This window comes from Arachis ipaensis, chromosome B08, assembly GCF_000816755.2.
Source record: "Arachis ipaensis cultivar K30076 chromosome B08, Araip1.1, whole genome shotgun sequence".
NCBI classification, from domain to species: Eukaryota; Viridiplantae; Streptophyta; class Magnoliopsida; order Fabales; family Fabaceae; genus Arachis; species Arachis ipaensis.
In genome coordinates this window covers 109,447,915-109,467,336 of record NC_029792.2, presented here as the reverse complement: position 1 = coordinate 109,467,336, position 19,422 = coordinate 109,447,915, and the positions used below count along the sequence as shown (strand labels likewise).

Genomic DNA, 19,422 nt, shown 5'->3' with positions numbered 1-19,422 from the left:
TATATATAAATTTTATTAATTGCTATTTATTGTTTTTAATCCAATTGCATTTTAATATGGAGTTTCTGTTGGTCAAGATTATTCAAATATAAAAAAATCCATGACACATTCAAGTTATTATTTATCTTTTGGACAACATGTAATCAACGGAATGAAGTTATTTTTTTAAGATGAATTAGTTTCTGTTAGAGTTGATTATGATTTCAACTATGATGATATTTCTGGTGAGTTTGCTATAATAAATTATTTTTTTTTATGCTATTAGTACTGTTATCCATTCTTTTTCACCCACACTCACTCGTGTAACAGTCGATATTGTCTGTTTTGGCACACAAGATCTCACAGTTTTGTCTTTGACGATAGAGATGATAGCCGAAGCCCCCCACATTCACTCGTCAAAACGCGTCATGATAGAGAGAGGTATCCACACCCTTATAAGGCATGCTTCGTTCCCCTCCCCAACCGATGTGGGACCTTATATATTTCATTTTGGAGTTAAATTTATTTAGTTGAGAAATATTATACTTGATATGATACAGGTAATGGTCACCAAGAAAATAACTTTCAGTTCACATATGGAGGTAAAATGTTACTTTTTACCTATAAATATTCTTTTCCTTTTGTATTGTACACTCTAAAGAAAAAATTGTCATATAATGCAGATTATTTTGATTTCGGTGATTCAATTTCAATTTGTCAAGAGTGTGGTGCTTTAATGTGGTATGATGAAAGAAATCGAAAAAATAGAAATTATATCATTCTAGAGTTTAGTCTATGCTGCAGTTTAGGAAAAGTGCAATTGCCTTTTCTAACAGAGCCTCATGAAGTTCTAAAAGAGTTACTTTATGACTATGGTTTAAAGCATTACAAGAATTTTCAAAATAATATCAGAGCATATAATCAAATGTTTGCAATTTACTTCTTCTGCTGGAAAGGTGGACTCATCTATAAACAAAGGCCGTAGACGTGCTCCAACGGTCTACAAGATTAGTGGAGAAAATGTTTATTATATTGGTAGTTTAATGCCTATGCCCGGTGAAAAACCTAAATTTGCTCAGTTGTATATCTATGACACAAAAAACGAAGTAAATAATAGGATAGCACCATTTAGGTAATTTGCTTTATCTAAACTCAATTACTAATATTTTGTTTTTTTCATTTATATTTTCTGTCTATTTTCTATATCATTTTGTTTAGCTATAGAAGTTCTTATTTTTTTTACTTCTTTTTTATTGATGTTGTAGGTCAAATGATTCTAAATATGCTATTGACCCTGAAATTGTTGGCAAGTTACAAAAGATGTTAGATGAGAATAATGCTTTGGCAAAATCATTTAGAATGGCGAGAGAAAGATTCGCAGGTTCTAATACAGAACATGTAAGGTTGAAGCTTTTAAGTTCAAGGAAAAAAGATGGAAAAATTTATAATTTGCCTGATGTTTCTGAAGTGGCAGCTTTAGTTGTTGGTGATATTGATTCTCTTTCATCAATCAGAGATATAATCTTAGAAAGATAAGATGGTCGCTTAAAGCGTATAAATGAGATTCATGTTGCTTATCTTGGTTTACAATATCCACTTCTTTTTTCATATGGAGAAGATGGCTATAGAATTGATATTCAACATAAAATCATCGGGAGTTTGAAACCTAACAAGAGGAGCAAATTGACCATGCGACAATTTTTTGTATTTAGGCTTCAAACCAGGAAAACACAAGCTCCAACAATACTGGTTTCTAAAAAACTTTTTCAGCAACTTTTAGTGGATGCTTACACTATGATTGAATCAGAACGTTTGTTATATTTTAGGATTCATCAAAAGAAACTTAGAGCTGAAGATTACAAGAGTTTGAAAAATGCTAAATCTACAGGTCAAACAAGTGGCTCAAGTATAGGAAAAAGAATAGTTTTGCCATCAAGTTTTATAGGAGGTAGGCGTTATATGGATGGCTTATACCATGATTGTGTTGCAATTTGTGGTCATGTTGGTTATCCAGATTTGTTCATCACTTTCACATGTAATTCAAAACGGCCAAAGATCAAGCGACTCTTAGACCCTTTACATCTCAAACCAGTAGACCGTCATGACATTGTTTGTCGAATGTTCAAAATGAAGCTTGATATGCTAATTAAAGATTTGAAAAAAGAAAGATTCTTTGGTAAAGTTGTTGCTGGTAAGGTGTACATTAAAAAAAAAAGTATATACTATTTTAAGAACATCAAATATATCTATAGTTGCTAATATGTACTATATTATGATTTATGTGCAGATGTTCATACAATTGAATTTCAGAAACGAGGTCTACCACATGCTCATATTTTGATATTCTTGGATTCTTTAAGTGAATTCCCAGATCCAAAAAATATAGATAAAGTAATTTGTGCTAAGATTCCTAATCAATTTGAGCATCCAGATTTGTACAAGGTTGTAAAAAAATTTATGCTTCATGGTTCATGCGGTTCTGCAAATATATTTTCACCATGCATGAAAGAAGGTCGTTGTTCAAAGTTCTATCCCAAATCTTTTGCTGATTTAACAACTATTGATGCTGAAGGGTATCCAATATATAGAAGAAGAAAGACTGGTTGTTATACTGAAAAAGGAAATATGGCTCTAGATAATCGCTATGTTGTTCCTTATAATCCTTCTTTGCTAATGAAATATCAAGCACACATGAATGTTGAGTGGTGTAATCAGAGAAGAGAAATTAAGTATCTCTTCAAATATATAAACAAGGGTTACGATCGCGTCACTGCTATTTTAGATAATGCTGATGATAGTGAATGCTCAAATAAAGTTATTGATGAAATAAAAAACTATCTTGATTGTAGATATATATCCCCATGTGAAGCTGTTTGGAGAATATTTGCATACCCATTCATTCTAGAGAATCTGCTGTACAGAGATTGAGCTTTCATTTGCCTGGTCGGAATCCAATTCTATATGAAGATGGTGAAGATATTGATGATATTCTGTCAAAACCTGGGATTGATCAATCAATGTTTAGTGCATGGATGGATGCTAATAATAGTTACTCGGAGGCTAAAGAGTTGATATATTTTGAGTTTCCAAGATTCTTTTATAATAAAAAAGAAAAAATCTGGTAAAAAAGAAAGTGTGGCTATACTATTGGAAGGCTTTATTATGTATATCCAACATGTGGAGAGTTATTTTATTTATGAATGATGTTGAATTTTGTTCGAGGTCCTACCAACTATGACCAAATCAAAAGTGCAAATGGTGTTATTCACAATAGTTTTAGAGATGCTTGCTTTGCTTTGGGATTACTTAATGATGATAGAGAATATATTGAAGCTATCAAAGAAGCTTCACGTTGGGGTTTAGGTGATTATCTAAGGAAGCTTTTCACGGTGATATTGATGTCAAATAGTGTGAGCAGACCAGAACATGTTTGGGAAGAAACTTAGAGGCTTCTATCTGATGATATTTTGTATAATGAAAGAAAATTGTCTAAAAATTTAGGTTCTACTTTGATTCTAATAAAAATTTATTTTTTAATGATTCATATTGTGTTTCTTATTATAACTATTTTATTTGTTCTTATATTGTTTTTTCTTTTTGTTTGCAGATTTATCTTTGATTGATGATCAGCTGAAAACAAGATGCTTATATGAAATTGAGATGATATTGCAAGATAATAGGAAGAGCTTAAAGGAATATCCTCATATGCCTTTTTCAGAATGTTTTTTGAGGCTGAAATTTCAAAATGGTTTAATTTATAAGAAGTTAAACTATGACAAGAACAATTTGAAAAATGAATTTCAGACATTATTCTCATCCTTAATGTAAGACCCAGAATTTTTGAAAAGTCTTATTATGATCAAGTCTCAAATCATATAGTTATTTATAGCCTTAATTTCAGAGATTACTTTCTTAAGGATAATTAAGCCAAGTTGTGATTTATTGAATTTGAGATGAATTATGATTATTATCCAATTTTATAATTATTGGATTATTTTCTATATTTAAATTATAAAGTTGGTAGTTGTGAAATAATAAGGATTTTATATGATTTGGAATAAGTAATTAATATTTTAAATATTAATACTGCTATTTTGGAAACTGAAGAAACTAAGTATATTATTTCTAATTATTTGATTTGAACATTTTGTTGAATATAATTTGTGAGAGTGATGAACAAATAGCATTTTCTATATACAATTAGTGTTGGATTTAATTTGGGTTTCAATTATTATATTATTTCCGATTTTATTCGAAACTACCAAATTACCCCTAACCCTAATTTTCAAATAAGGAAAACCCTAACCCAGTAACACGTTACCCGACCCGGTTCCCTTTTGCCCACACTCAGCTCCCTAGCCCTCAGCAGCCGAAAGCCTTTTTCCCCAAAAGCAACAACACACGCAGCCCCCTTTGATTCTCTGAAAGAAAGAAACGAAGAAAGGGAGGAGGGAAACGGGAGATCAGAGAGGTGGAGAGGGGAAGAGAAAGGACGGCGCCGGTGGGCATCACTGCCGCCGCGCCGTCGTGTTGCCGTCGAACGAGAGGAAGCCGTGGACCATAGTCACGGGCGGAAGAGAAAGCGCGAGCCAGGGCACGCGAGACGGAGCCGCCACTGCTGGGTCGCCGTCCAGCCTCGCCCCACCTTCCAGCCTTCATCACCACCGCGTCCACGCCGTGCCGCCGCCTCTGTTCGTCACACCGTCACTCCTAGCTGCGCCGTCGCCAGTCGCGCGAGAGAGAGAGACGCGCCGTGAGGGGGAAGCCACCGTGCTCTGTCGCCATCACCTCCTGCCACCATCGGAGCTCGCGTCACTGTCACCCATGGCCGTCGCTCCTACTGTGCTCCATTCGGGTTCTGGGTTGAGCGTGCCGCTGTTGCCATTGGAAGCCGCTGCTGAGGCCGGGATGCTATGGTGGTTTCTAATGGAGCCGCCGTTGATAAGTGTGATGCGGCTATGCTGATTCTGAGTCACTGTGTCACTACCAAAGTAAGAAAACTCACTAGAAAAGCATCATCGGAGCTGCTGTTCAGTTGATGCCGCTTCCTGGGTCGCTGCAGTACAAGCTGCCGTTGATGGAGCTGCTATGTTCAGCGGATTCCGCGAATTTTGACTTTTCGGTAAAGGTTTTAATTGAGGTTTCTGCCTTTTTGGATTTCGAGAAGGTTTTAATGCTGCGTGGTTTTTATAGTTGATCTACCGAAGCTTCTGGCCGCCGCCGGAGCTGTTGCCGGGCCTGTTTGAAATCGCAGCTGCTTCGTGTCGCTAGTTCAATAAGTATTTATATTTCGGAAAGCCTCACATTAGTATTCCGTTGTGTTCGGTTAATGAATATGAGTTTTGATAACGTGGGGTCGAGTCCTGATTATTGTATGTTGCGATTAGTGTTGCCATGGTTATTGCGCACGTGACTGGGAGCTGAGGTTTTGGTTGCCGTCGTTCGGATTGAGGCGGAAAGGACTCTGTGAGACGTTTGGGTTATGGAATTGCGTTTTGAGGTAGGGGCGCTTTTCGAAAACTATATTTTGTATATTGGAATTATTACATATGGGTATTGATGTGAGGATGTGTATTTGGTGATTGTATCAGTCCTATGTATCGTTTGGTTGTTTTGTATGATTATGGGTGTTTGTTTGACTCGACTGTTATGTGGCTTTGTGAAATGAAATGCTTTTGAAATTGATTCTTTTAAAGCTTTGAGATCGAGTTGGATCCGTTGGAAATTGATTTGAATTGAATGGATTTTCTTGAGAATGTGTAAAATAGAATACACTCTTGATTTCAGCCATTAGATTTGGCTTGCCTTGAACTGACTTTGGATTTTGGGCTGTTGAAAAGGATTTTGGATCGGTTTAGTTGGGACCTGAACCGGGTGGCAAAGTCCAAGTTTTAGGGGAGGTGCTGCCAAAATTTCTATAAAATCCAAGTCTTTATTGAAATGTTGTCTGAAAAAATGGCGAGTTAAAGATTTCTACTATTTTATTTGAAGTAACAAGAAAAGGATGATTCATGCTTTTGAAATGAATTACTAAAGAGGAAATTGTGATTTAGTCTTGCTTCTTAAGAAAGGCATTGTATCTCTTTCAGGAGAAAGCTATTTAGATGAAACTTATGTTTTAAAGCTGTTTTAAATGTGACAAGTGCAATGCCTTTGAATTTGACTTGAGGGTTTCAATTAGAGGAGTTTCAACGATTTTGAAAGAACCTGAATGTCTATTGACAAGTTTCATTTTGAAATGTTTTGGAAAGGTTTAAGTACTATTTGAATTCTGAATTTTTACAAGACTAAAACAATTTTGAACAGTTGAAACGCTTTAGAATTTATCATGGGGGTTAAAGCTGGTTTTGCCTAAGTAAAGGAAACAGCTTTGAAAGAAGTAAAGGATTACGTGACTCGGTTTGGCTTAGACCTTATTTTATTACTCAAATCGGAAAGCTAAGGTTTTGATGATTTTAAATGAATTTGGTGAAATGAGTTATGTTATTCTTCCCTAAAGACTTGGGACTCTGCCGAGAAACTTTGTTATAAAATTCCATTGATTGGATGGATGATTTTGAATGTTTCAAAATGAATCTTTAACTTTCCATGGTTACGGAAGTTTTGAAAAGAGGATGCCGAGAGTGGCATGGTTTTAAAAGGGGAATTTACCTTGAGTAAAAGTGGCTTATGAGCCTGAGATGATTTGAGGAATGAGATCTTTAAAGCCAAGGCTGAAAAGAGTTGAAACTTGATTTCAAAGTGAAATGATTTGGGAAAAAGTGATTTATGGCTTAAATGCCGATTTTATGAATTGATGATGTTGAATGTGGAAGTGTTGTTTTGTTGTGAGCCGGAATGGCTGTGTATGATTATACATATTGGTTGGTTCTGGATTGAATCGTGAGCCGGAATGACTGTGTATGATATGAATATTGGCTGGTTCTGGACTGAACCGTGAGCCGGATGGCTGAGATGGATGTTGATCCATGGATGAGATTGAATGGATGTTTATGCTGAATCATTGATAAATGAGAATGTTGCACTTCCACTATTGGAGATAAGAGTTTCCCTGGGAGAAAGCAGTGGCTAGCCACCACGTGCTCCAGGTTGAGACTCGAAGCGCTTTTGACCCTATGTCGTAAGTGTGGCCGGGCACTGTGAAAGTCCCAGATGAGCTCGCCCCCGTAAATATTCACCAGTGAAGGTGATGGATATGGATCATGATTATGATCAAGTTTATGATGAGTATAACTCGAGTTGGGGATGCGCGACAGAGGAACAGTCCAATGGTTAGCTACCAGGACTTGTCAGGTTGGCTCTATAACCGACAGATGATATCATCAGCCACTAGGGACAGGCATGCATCATATGCATCTATGTGACATTGTTTGGGTGTGCATATTATACTTGGTGTGCTTATGTGATTAATTGCTAATTGTTCTACTTGCAATAACTGTTTGTTTTTGCTTGCATCTTCCTATTTGTGTTTGCTACTGGGACTCTATTAGACTGTGGTGATTGGTTGATGGTTGGATTGTTTGGGCCTAGGGCCGTGGTTGAAATGAGATGAACTGATGGTTGATTTCGGTTTTGTGTTTCTGGTTTGGAATAAAATATGAAAGGCTGTTTTGGTTCAGCATAGATAAACCATTTTGAAAGGCTTTTGAGTTTTTGAGAATCGAAGGGTTCTTCTTTCAGAAAAGATTTTCAGACTTTACTTTTACTGTAAACCGTTGTTTTTGGAAAGGAGGCATAAGACGGTTATTAATCACTAGTACGGTTTATCTTCACGTATCCTATTACAGTAATTCCAAAAAACCCTCTACTGAGAACCCTTTCGAGGATGATGTTCTCACCCCCCCTACATTTTTCCCCTTTCAGGATATGGGCGCAGCAGTTACGAAGAGCCTATTTAATTGTTGTTGTGATGCTCTGTATTGTTTTAGTTATGGTTTACTGTACCCTCGCCTTTATCTTGATATAATCTGTAAGAGGGATATGAATTGTATTGGATTATGTTTGTAATATTATTTATATATATTTATGTATATATATGGATGTACTCTTTATGAGTTGTTGTAAGTTGATTGGTATTTATGGATGTACGTTATCGAACGAAAGTATCTTTGGGAGCGGTATTGCGGTTTAAAGTTTTAAACATGCTCATATTTTAGTATTAAATAATATAAGTGTCATCGTAATGTCCGAGCTATCAGAGTCGCGCAGCCGGAAGTGTGAGCTTTGGTAGTTAGGGTGTTACACTTAACACAAGAACAACAAAGTATTTTTGAGAAAATTGTGGAAGCAGTTTCTAAAAAAAATGGTGGAGTATTCTTTGTATATGGCCATGGAGGAACAGGTAAGACTTATCTCTGGACAGTTTTGACTTCTTTTTTAAGGTCACAAGGAATGATTGTTCTTACTGTTGCATTGAGTGGAATTGCTGCTTTGCTACTACCTGGAGGTAGAACAGCTCATTCTAGGTTTGCTATACCATTAATGGTGCATGAGGATTCTGTATGTAATATCAAACAAAATAGTGAACTAGTTGAGTTGTTAAAGCAAACAAAGCTTATCATATGGGATGAAGCGTCTATGGTTCACAGATATAGTGTTGAGGCAGTTGATAAAAGTTTAAGAGACATTATGTCATCTACAGATAATAATAATGCTAATTTGCCTTTTGGTGGGAAGGTAGTGGGTTTTGGTGGAGATTTTAGACAAATTCTTCCTGTCATTCCTGGAGGTGGCAGGACAGAAATTGTTAATGCAAGCATATGTTCCTCTTACATATGGGACTATTGTAGTATTTGAGACTTACAAAAAATATGATATTAGAGGAATCTTCACATGCTGATAATGATGAATTGACTTTGTTTTCACAATGGATCTTAAATGTTGGAGATGGCAATATAGGTGGGTCTAATGATGGCATCTCTGAGATTATGATTCATACTGAGTTGCTCATATCAAATTTTGAAGATCCTCTTAGTTCTATTATGGATTGTATATATCTAAATCTTCTTGAAAATCACTTGAATTCTAATTGGTTGCAATCATGAGCAATGCTTTGTTCTACGCTTGATGTCGTTGAGAAGGTAAATCAATATATTATCATGAAACTTTCAGGAGATGTGTAACACCCTACCATACAAAGTCTTATGCTTAAGTCATAATTTAGAGATGGCAAGGTATTACGACCTCTAAAACAAAAATTTAGTACGTATAGTAGTATGAATAATTGATTATAACTAGGAGCCTTTGTAGAAAAAGGGGGTAAACAAAAACCGTAACTCGAACGGGCAACACTCCGATCGATAACGTAACGAACCGGGATAAGCTAACGCGAGATCATATATATAAAGAGTGTCAAAAACAAGAATATCAAGACTCAAAACCCGGCTGCAAAGAGAACCGGTCCGGGCTCATCCGGGACTTTCCCAGTGCCCGGCCACACTTACGACATAGGATCAACAGAGCTTCGAGTCTCAACCTGGAGCACGTGGTGGCTAGCCACTGCTACTACCCAGGAAAACCCTCATCTCCGATGGTGGAAGTGCAAACATTCACAATTCATTCAACAGCATATATGCATTTATACTTAGCCATAATCATGGCTCCGCTGTAACACGGCAATAATCTAGCCATCTGGCTCACGGTTAAATCCATAACCAGCCAATTCATTAACAATTACGGCCTTTCGGCCCATGGCATAACAAGCACTTCCACCGCCATCCTCCGCATCTCACATAATCATCTTTGATCCTCAATGATCAATCATTGTTCCCTTGCTTCACTCGCAAGTTACCATATTCACTAGCCCTTTTCCTCATGCTAGTCATATCATAATGATTCAAGACATAAGTGGTGAGATTGGAGGCTTAGAAGTATGAAATTTGGCTTTTAAAACTCAAAAATCAACTTTGGGATGAAAACAGGGCCACGCGTACGCGCACTCCACGCGCACGCGTGGATGGCCTTAAAACTCATCGACGCGCAAGCGTCATACGCGCGAACGCGCGGGTTGAAAAATATCCAAACGGCGCGCAAGCGTTAGCCACGCGTACGCGTGGGTGCTCTTGCGCCCAGGCACAAAACTGGCACAACTCTGGCACAACTCTCTGGAAAATAGCTGGGCATATGGCGCAGCGCATCGACGCGCCCGCGCACACCACGCGCACGCGTGGATGGTACTTTCTCGAAGAACGGCGCGTACGCGCCAAGTGCGCCTACGCGCGGGGGGTCATTCTGCTAAAAATTTTCTAAGTTAAAAGCTGCAGAATTCACAGACTCAACCCCCAATCTTCCGACGGACATAACTTCCTCATTTTAAATCGTTTTTCACCCGTTCTTCGAACGGCATGGACATCCCGGATCCAATTTCATTTCTAAATAGATTTGGCTCAAATCAGAGATCTGTAGTCCAAGTTATGCCCCGTCAAAGTATGCCCAAAAACCATGTTTTCATACAAAACCACTAAGCCACAATCATCATACCCATACACAACATCTCAATACCCAAACATCATAGGACAATAAATTACACTAGGGTTGAGAATCTTACCACACCCAAGGTCCAAGGAGACAAGATTAACCTTCTCCTTCAAGAGAGTTGGGTCCTATAACATCAAAGAATCCAAAATCTCAATATTTTTGCTCATGAAACTCAAAATCAAGGGCTGGAATTTCGAGCAGTAAAACGTAGCTTACCTCAAGATTGATTGTATGGGTTTTGTAGAGCTCTCCGCGGTGAACACGTGGCCACAAACGGAGCGGCAATCGGAGCTCTAGATCAAAAGTTATGGTGGTTTGAAGATCAACCAAGGGAGAGAACTTGAGAGAGTGTTCTTCTCCTCCCTCACTCTATTTCAGCGTGTGTGTGTGTTTAATGAGGAGAGAGAATGCTGAAAACTAGGGTTTTGGTTTAGTTATGTTGGGCCAAGGGTCCACTTTGGGTCCGGTCGGCCCGGTTTGGCCCGTTCGGTCCAATCTTGGTCCGTTTTCTATAAAATTGGTACCGAAATTCTTGTCTCAATCTCCTCTATCACATTTAGCCATAAAAATAACATTTTTGGCTTTCTAGAATAAATTTTCATTTATGGGTTAATTAGCCATTAATTAACCGGGTCTTACATTCTACCCACCTAATTGGGAATTTTGCCCACAAAATTCAAATTCAATTACCTGAGAATAAGTGCGGATAATCCGTTCGCATCTCCAACTCAAGTTCCCAAGTGTGTTCCTCAACACCGCCTCGACTCCAAGCCACTTTGACTAATGAAACCTCCTTTCCACGCAACCGTTTGATACTAGTATCATCGATTCTGACTGAAGCCACTGGAAGCGTCAAATCTTTCCTTAACTGAACCGATTCAGGTTCTAACACATGACTAGCATCAGGAGTGTACTTCTGAAGCTGCGACACATGAAACACATCGTGCAGGTTCGAAAGATGAGGTGGTAGAGCCATCCGATACGCCACCGGTCCAATCCTCTCCAGGATCTGAAATGGACCAATGTATCGAGGATTCAACTTCTTTGCTTTAATCGCCCTACCTACTCCTGTGGTTAGAGCAACCTTCAGGAAAACTTGATCTCCTTCTTCAAATTCCAAGGGCTTCCGCCTCTGGTCGGCATAACTCTCCTGGCGACTCTGCGCCGTAAGCATCCTATCTCGGATTTTCTTAACTTGTTCAATGGTCTCAGCTATCATCTCCGGCCCCAACAAGCCTTTCTCTCTAGCTTCATACCAACATAGCGGAGATTGACATTTCCTCCCATACAATGCCTCATACGGAGCCATTCCGATGCTCGCATGGTAACTATTATTGTATGCAAACTCCACTAACGGCATATACCGATCCCAACTCGCCGGTTGGTCTAAAACACAAGCTCTCAACATATCCTCTAGTGTTTGGATCGTCCTCTCGGATTGACCATCTGTTTGAGGATGGTAAGCTGTACTCAAGCTTAATCGGGTTCCAAAAGCTTTCTGAAATGCACCCCAGAATCTCGAAGTGAAACGAGGATCCCTGTCAGAGATTATAGCAGCAGGTACACCATGAAGTCTCACGATCTCCTTTATGTATAACCGTGCTAGATCCTCAAGGGTGTAAGTCATCCGAATGGGCAAAAAGTGAGCTGACTTCGTCAGTCGGTCCACAATCACCCAGATAGCATCAAAACCAGTCCTAGTCCTTGGCAATCCCGACACAAAGTCTATTGCAATACTTTCCCACTTCCATTGTGGAACCTCTAAGGGTTGCAACATCCCGGAAGGTCTTTGATGTTCAATCTTTACCTTTTGACAAGTTAAGCACTTTGAAACATATTCCGCCACATCATTCTTCATACCCGGCCACCAAAACATCGCCTTTAAATCATGGTACTACATTATGATGCTACATCAACACGCACCCTAGGCCCTTTAACGATGCATCACAGTACACCTCAAAAGGCTCGTTCGGCTCAGGTAACACTAACACAGGTGCAGTGGTCAACTTTTTCTTCAATGTCTGAAAGCTCTCCTCGCACTCAGGAGTCCAAACAAACGGAGTGTCTTTGCGAGTTAACTTTGTCAACGGCAAAGCTAATTGCGAAAAGCCTTTGATGAACCTTCGGTAATAGCCAGCTAAACCCAGAAAACTCCTTATCTCAATTATTGTGGTTGGTTGCTTCCAATCCATCACAGCTTCTACCTTGGTTGGATCTACAGCTATTCCCTTCTTACTCACCACGTGACCCAAAAACTTCACCTCACTCTTCCAGAACTCACACTTAGACAGTTTCGCATAGAGTTTCTTCTCCTTTAAAATCTGCAACACAGTCCGCAAGTGTTCCGCATGCTCTTCTTCAGTCTTGGAGTAAATTAGTATATCGTCAATGAAGACAACCACGAATTTATCCAGAAACGAACGGAACACTCTATTCATGTAATCCATAAACACTGCAGGAGCGTTCGTCAACCCAAAAGACATCACAGTGTACTCGTAATGACCATAACGAGTCCTAAAAGCGGTCTTAGGGATATCCTCACCCCTCACCCTTATCTGGTGATAACCGGATCGCAAATCAGAGCCTCAGCAGTGGCTTGCATAGCAGCAGCCATGTTCTCCAACACATTCATAAAGTTCACCGGGTCATTAGGATTAGTCTCCGGCGCACGAGCATTCGTATGTCCTCTCCCACGGCCTCTACCGCATCCACGAGGTGCCATCTGGTTCCTATACACACCAAACAATCAATATTAAGTTGATCAGTCTCAATATCGGAAGTCTAGTGCTTCAAAGTCCCAAATGCATGCTCATGAACGTTTATGCCAATTATATCAAGCAGATATACTAGTAGCACATAACACACACACAGAGAATGCACAGAAGCATAGTCAGTCCATTCCTCAGGCTCTACAGGAACGAACTGCTCTGATACCATAATGTAACACCCTACCATAAAAAGTCTTATGCTTAAGTCATAATTCAAAGATGGCAAGGTATTACGACCTCTAAAACAAAAATTTAGTACGTATAGTAGTATGAATAATTGATTATAACTAGGAGCCTTTGTAGAAAAAGGCGGTAAACAAAAATCGTAACTCGAACGGGCAACACTCCGATCGATAACGTAACGAACCGGGATAAGCTAACGCGAGATCATATATATAAAGAGTGTCAAAAACAAGAATATCAAGACTCAAAACTCGGCTGCGAAGAGAACCGGTCCGAGCATAGCAATATATACATATGATAAAATAAGGAAACCCCAAAGGAAACCCAAAGGGACACAAATACAGAAAACCTATTCTCCAAAAATCCCCTCTAGAAGGAGTCATTGGTCAACAGAGCTTCGAGTCTCAACCTGGAGCACGTGGTGGCTAGCCACTGCTACTACCCAGGAAAACCCTCATCTCCGATGGTGGAAGTGCAAACATTCACAATTCATTCAACAACATATATGCATTTATACTTAGCCATAATCATGGCTCCGCCGTAACACGGCAATAATCTAGCCATCCGGCTCACGGTTAAATCCATAACCAGCCAATTCATTAACAATTACGGCCTTTCGGCCCATGGCATAACAAGCACTTCCACCGCCATCCTCCGCATCTCACATAATCATCTTTGATCCTCAATGATCAATCATTGTTCCCTTGCTTCACTCGCAAGTTACCATATTCACTAGCCCATTTCCTCATGCTAGTCATATCATAATGATTCAAGACATAAGTGGTGAGATCGGAGGCTTAGAAGTATGAAATTTGGCTTTTAAAACTCAAAAATCAACTTTGGGATGAAAACAGGGCCACGCGTACGCGCACTCCACACGCACGCGTGGATGGCCTTAAAACTCATCGACGCGCAAGCGTCATACGCGCGAACGCGCAGGTTGAAAAATATCCAAACGGCGCGCAAGCGTCAGCCACGCGTACGCGTGGGTGCTCTTGCGCCCAGGCACAAAACTGGCACAACTCTCTGGAAAATAGCTGGGCATATGGCGCAGCGCATCGACGCGCCCGCGCACACCACGCGCACGCGTGGATGGTGCTTTCTCGAAGAACGGCGCGTACGCACCAAGTGCGCCTACGCGCGGGGGGTCATTCTGCTAAAGATTTTCTAAGTTAAAAGCTGCAGAATTCACAGACTCAACCCCCAATCTTCCGACGGACATAACTTCCTCATTTTAAATCGTTTTTCACCCGTTCTTCGAACGGCATGGACATCCCGGATCCAATTTCATTTCTAAACAGATTTGGCTCAAATCAGAGATCTGTAGTCCAAGTTATGCCCCGTCAAAGTATGCCCAAAAACCATGTTTTCATACAAAACCAACCACACCCAAGGTCCAAGGAGACAAGATTAACCTTCTCATTCAAGAGAGTTGGGTCCTATAACATCAAAGAATCCAAAATCTTAATATTTTTGCTCATGAAACTCAAAATCAAGGGCTGGAATTTCGAGCAGTAAAACGTGACTTACCTCAAGATTGATTGTATGGGTTTTGTAGAGCTCTCCGTGGTGAACACGTGGCCGCAAACGGAGCGGCAATCGGAGCTCTAGATCAAAAGTTATGGTGGTTTGAAGATCAACCAAGGGAGAGAACTTGAGAGAGTGTTCTTCTCCTCCCTCACTCCATTTCAGCGTGTGTGTGTGTTTAATGAGGAGAGAGAATGCTGAAAACTAGGGTTTTGGTTTAGTTATGTTGGGCCAAGGGTCCACTTTGGGTCCGGTCGGCCCGGTTTGGCCCGTTCGGTCCAATCTTGGTCCGTTTTCTATAAAATTGGTACCGAAATTCTCGTCTCAATCTCCTCTATCATATTTAGCCATAAAAATAACATTTTTGGCTTTCTAGAATAAATTTTCATTTATGGGTTAATTAGCCATTAATTAACCGGGTCTTACAAGATGAAAAAATTTACTTGAATTTAGATAGTATTGACAAATCTTATGGAAGCGGACAATATGCTACTGAAACACTTACTCCAGAGTTTTTAAATAGCCTCCAATGTTCAGGATTACCTCATCATGCTTTGAAGTTGAAGGTTGGAATTCCTATAATGCTTTTAAGAAATCTAGACCAATTTGCAGGTTTATGTAATGACACCAGGCTAATTATAACAAGGTTATCTAATCATGTTATAGAAGCAGAAGTATTAGTTGGAAGCTATCTTAGCAAAAAGGTCTTAATCCCACGCATGTTCATGTCTCCTTCTCAATCACCATGGCCTTTCAAATTGGATAGGAGACAATTTCCTATTGTTGTCTCATATGCCATGGCCATCAATAAAAGTCAAGGACAATCTCTTAGCAATGTTGGAGTGTATCTTCCTAAACCCGTGTTTAGTCACGGACAACTTTATGTTGCTATATCTCGTGTTCGAAGTAAGAAGGGGTTGAAAATCCTTATTCACAACAAAGAAGGGAATGCTTTAAGAAGCACAACAAATATTGTATTTATTTTTTTATTACTACTATTTGTTATTTTTTCTTTTATTATTTTTATTCTACATTACAATTAAATATTTTAGGTATTTTTATTATTTAATCATCAAACTACTCTAGTTACTGATTCACTAGTTTACTGGTCCAATCGGTTCAACTATAATTCAACCGGAATAACCAGTTTATAATAAAATATAAAACTTAAATGAGGAGTTAACCATTTTTATTTCTCATGATAACTTTTCCCCTTTCCTTTGATCCCTTTGCTCCCTTGGACAAGTATTTCAAAAGTTTGATTAATATTTGCAATTGGGTCCCAAGCTTATCCTCTAGCACAGCTCTCTCTTTAGTCACATAATCTAGTAGGATTAATATTTGCAAAAACACATTATTTTCATCATTTATCTTTCACTGTAAAGTGTAAACCGGAGATTAATGCAAAGTATCATTACTCAACAGAAATCATCATCTTACTCAATATGATGTGTATGCCTTAGGACACATGTTCAATGAAATTCTAGAAGTTGGTTTTCAAACAACTAACTCATTGTATAATAAAATTACAAGCTTTTGACCTCTAGCCAAGTTCCATACCATAAGCCATATATAAACCAAATCAAAGGCTACTAAGGGCCAAATCTCATCAGATAACATCACCATTACTAAAATTCATCCAACCTATCTCAAACCCAAAATAAAACTTTAGTGCACAAGGACAAGTTATGCATGGTCTACCACATCACTTTAAGTAGTATAACTATATAATCAAAGCAAAACACGGAGAACGCAAAAAATTAAGCTGCATAAAGCATAAGAATGCAAAAACAACAGCACAGCAAACAAACAACACTGTAAAAAAATAGCAACAAGAACAATAAGAACAAACACAACACAGAACCATCAAGAACAAACAGCAATAATCAGCAACAACAATAAACACAATACTGAACAGTTAAATAAAAAAAAACAAGAAACCTAACAAACACAACACAGAACCATAAAAAAAGTCTTAATAATTTAACAGCAATTAACATCACCACAAAATTGGCAATCAGCGGCAATAATGTTCATTACTCATCATCAATAATAAAAATTATTATGCAATTAAATCATTGATCATGAACGAAACAAACTAAATTATATTGATTTAAGAAAGAAAACTCAAAACAGAAAAAAATGAACAAAATAGAGATTCAGGATTTCTGTGAGCAGCATGGTTCTGAAAACCGAACCGGACCGACCAGTTCAACCAGAATAATTGGAAACCGGTCACCTAGCCGGTCCAGGTAACGTCAAAAACCGACTGGCAAAAAATCGGTGGAAAAATCGGTCAAACCGGCAGTTAACCGGTAAACCGAAAGAACCGTCCAGTTTTTTAGCGGTTTTTGGTTTGAAAGCTAATATACTAAACGACGTCGTTTTGGCTTAATAAAAAAAATAAAATAAAATAAAAATAAAAGAGAAAATGTGTAAATAGAAGGAAGCCCTAATTACAATAAGTTTCCACTTTCCACTCTCCAGAGTCTAGCCACCATTCACCCAAGCTCAAAATCACCTGCCCAGCCACCCACAGCCATCAGTGAAGTCCACCGCCATCGCCATCGCCACCGCATCTCGTAGCCAGCCATCCACAGCAGCGACGATGTTGACCACCGTAACCACCACCGCATCCTGCTTCTCAGCGAGCCCGCCTCCTCTGTCGTCCTCGCCGAGCGTCGCCGAGCTCGCCTTCTCGTTGGGGCATCGCCGACACCGCGTCTCTTTCCTCGCCGTTACTCGCCGCCGATAATACTCTGTTCTTGATTTATTTGCTACCTTCTGTTTATGATTTATGAGCTCTGAGGTTCTGTGTTTGATTTTGTTTGCGATTTTGCTGCCTTTTGATTTTTTGTTTGCTGCTTCTGCTTCTGATGTGTTTGCTGCTTCTGATTTTCGCCGACACCGCGTCTCTTTTCTGATTTTTTGTTTGCTGCTTCTGATTTTTGTTTGCTGCTTCATGAATTTGATTTTCTTTGATTGTTTTTTATTTATTTGCTGAGGTTATTTGTTCATCAGTGAATTTTTTTTATTGCTTCATGATTTTTGTTTGCTGCTTCATGAATTTGATTTTCTTTGATTGTTTTTGATTTATTTGCTGAGGTTATTTGTTCATCAGTGAATTTGTTTTTGATTGCTTAATGATTTTTGTTTGCTGCTTCTGATTTTTGTTTGCTGCTTCATGAATTTAATTTTCTGATTGTTTACTGGCTTCATTATTTGTTTGTTTGCTGGCTTCATGATTCTAAGGTTATTTGTTCATGAATTTGTTTGCTGGCTTCATGAATTTGTTTGCTGCTTCATGAAATCCTCTGAGACTGCTAAGTACAAGGTGATAATACTTATTCACATTGCATTCAAATTCTCTTTTGTCTGGTTTACTAATCATTTATGATACTGTTTAAAACAGAGGGCTACTGAACTAGAAGACATCATACGTAGGAAGAATTCGACGATCTCAAAATTAAAGAAGGATTTGGTGGTTCTAGAACAAAAGTAAGAAGCTGATACAAGATATTGTCATTTTGAGATGATAATGAATAAGGACATACATAATTTTTCTAAGAAGTGGCCACATAACTGGTTTTTTTCACAATTGAGTGTAGGTTATGCAACTTACTAGAGAACACCGAGCCTCCTTCACTGCCTTTTATTTAATATTTAATTAAACTAGTTGAACCCCGGTTGAATCCTGGTCGAACCATTGAACCATTGAATCAGTGACCTCACTGGTGTATTGACCGGTCTGGTTCTCGCAACCTTGGTGAGCAGCGATTGAGGGAGAAGGAGCAAGAATGCCGACGAGCTAATCAATATAATTTGATAATTTCTGAAAGAAAAAAAACACTAACAACAGGCACTAGTAATGAGCAGAGAAGCCATTACCTTCGATATGAGCAGTCTGAGCAGAGTGTGAGGGAGAGCAGTTGATCCCGACGGACGACGGACGAGGGCAGAAGCGCGGCTAAGCAGACGAAGACAACGACGGACGCTGAGCTCGAGGAAGAAGCTGCGATTGGTGAGACCGTGAGAGTGAACAGGGGTTGGAGACTTGTAGCACCACTACAGCGCAACGGACGGCGGTCTCAGTCCCTGCGGCGGTGGTGGAGGTTAGATGGCTAGGCTTTGTTTGAGGGCAAAACCAAAAAGCTCTGAACTTCAGGATGAACGTGTGAGTCAGTGTGAGGAGAAAGGGCTGGGGCGCGCGCTGGGCAAGAGGGCAGAAAAGACTCCAGACAGCGTCATTTCATCAAAACCTGCCGGGTCCTAACTCAATCCGACCGGCCGGCTGATTTAGCGGTTTCCATTTTCCAAACAGTTTCTGATATAACGGTTATTTTGTTAGACCAAACTGCAAAAGCTTTCGGTTTGACCAAACTGCAAAAGCTTTCGGTTTTCAATTGGACCAGTTCAACAGATCAATCTAGTTCGATTTTCAAAATCATAATTTTAATGGTTGTATGCTTCAAAAGCAATGTTGTTGTCT

General features: G+C 39.2%; 2 protein-coding genes and 1 long non-coding RNA gene across 4 annotated transcripts in view; 2 read left to right on the top strand and 1 right to left on the bottom strand.

The window, feature by feature from the left end:
- The window catches only part of LOC107613016 (proteasome subunit alpha type-3), a 24,715-nt gene extending 5,591 nt beyond the window's left edge, over nucleotides 1-19,124 (bottom strand). For both annotated transcript variants that reach the window (XM_021109682.1, XM_021109683.1), the window contains exon 1: nucleotides 18,822-19,124. The gene's annotated coding sequence lies outside the window, so the exon portion shown is untranslated. The remainder of the gene's footprint in view (nucleotides 1-18,821) is intronic.
- Nucleotides 4,322-5,674, top strand: LOC110266013. The gene is made up of 2 exons (XR_002352831.1): nucleotides 4,322-5,101; nucleotides 5,173-5,674. It is a non-coding gene; the product is annotated as an uncharacterized LOC110266013 (long non-coding RNA).
- LOC107611328 lies at nucleotides 8,371-8,775 on the top strand. Its single transcript, XM_016313268.1, has one exon. The coding sequence runs from the start codon at nucleotides 8,371-8,373 to the stop codon at nucleotides 8,773-8,775; it is 405 nt and encodes a 134-aa protein (XP_016168754.1).

Bases quoted from the DNA above. Each gene is read 5' to 3' on its own strand.
- LOC107611328 (XM_016313268.1), top strand. From the start codon at position 8,371: ATGATTGTTCTTACTGTTGCATTGAGTGGAATTGCTGCTTTGCTACTA.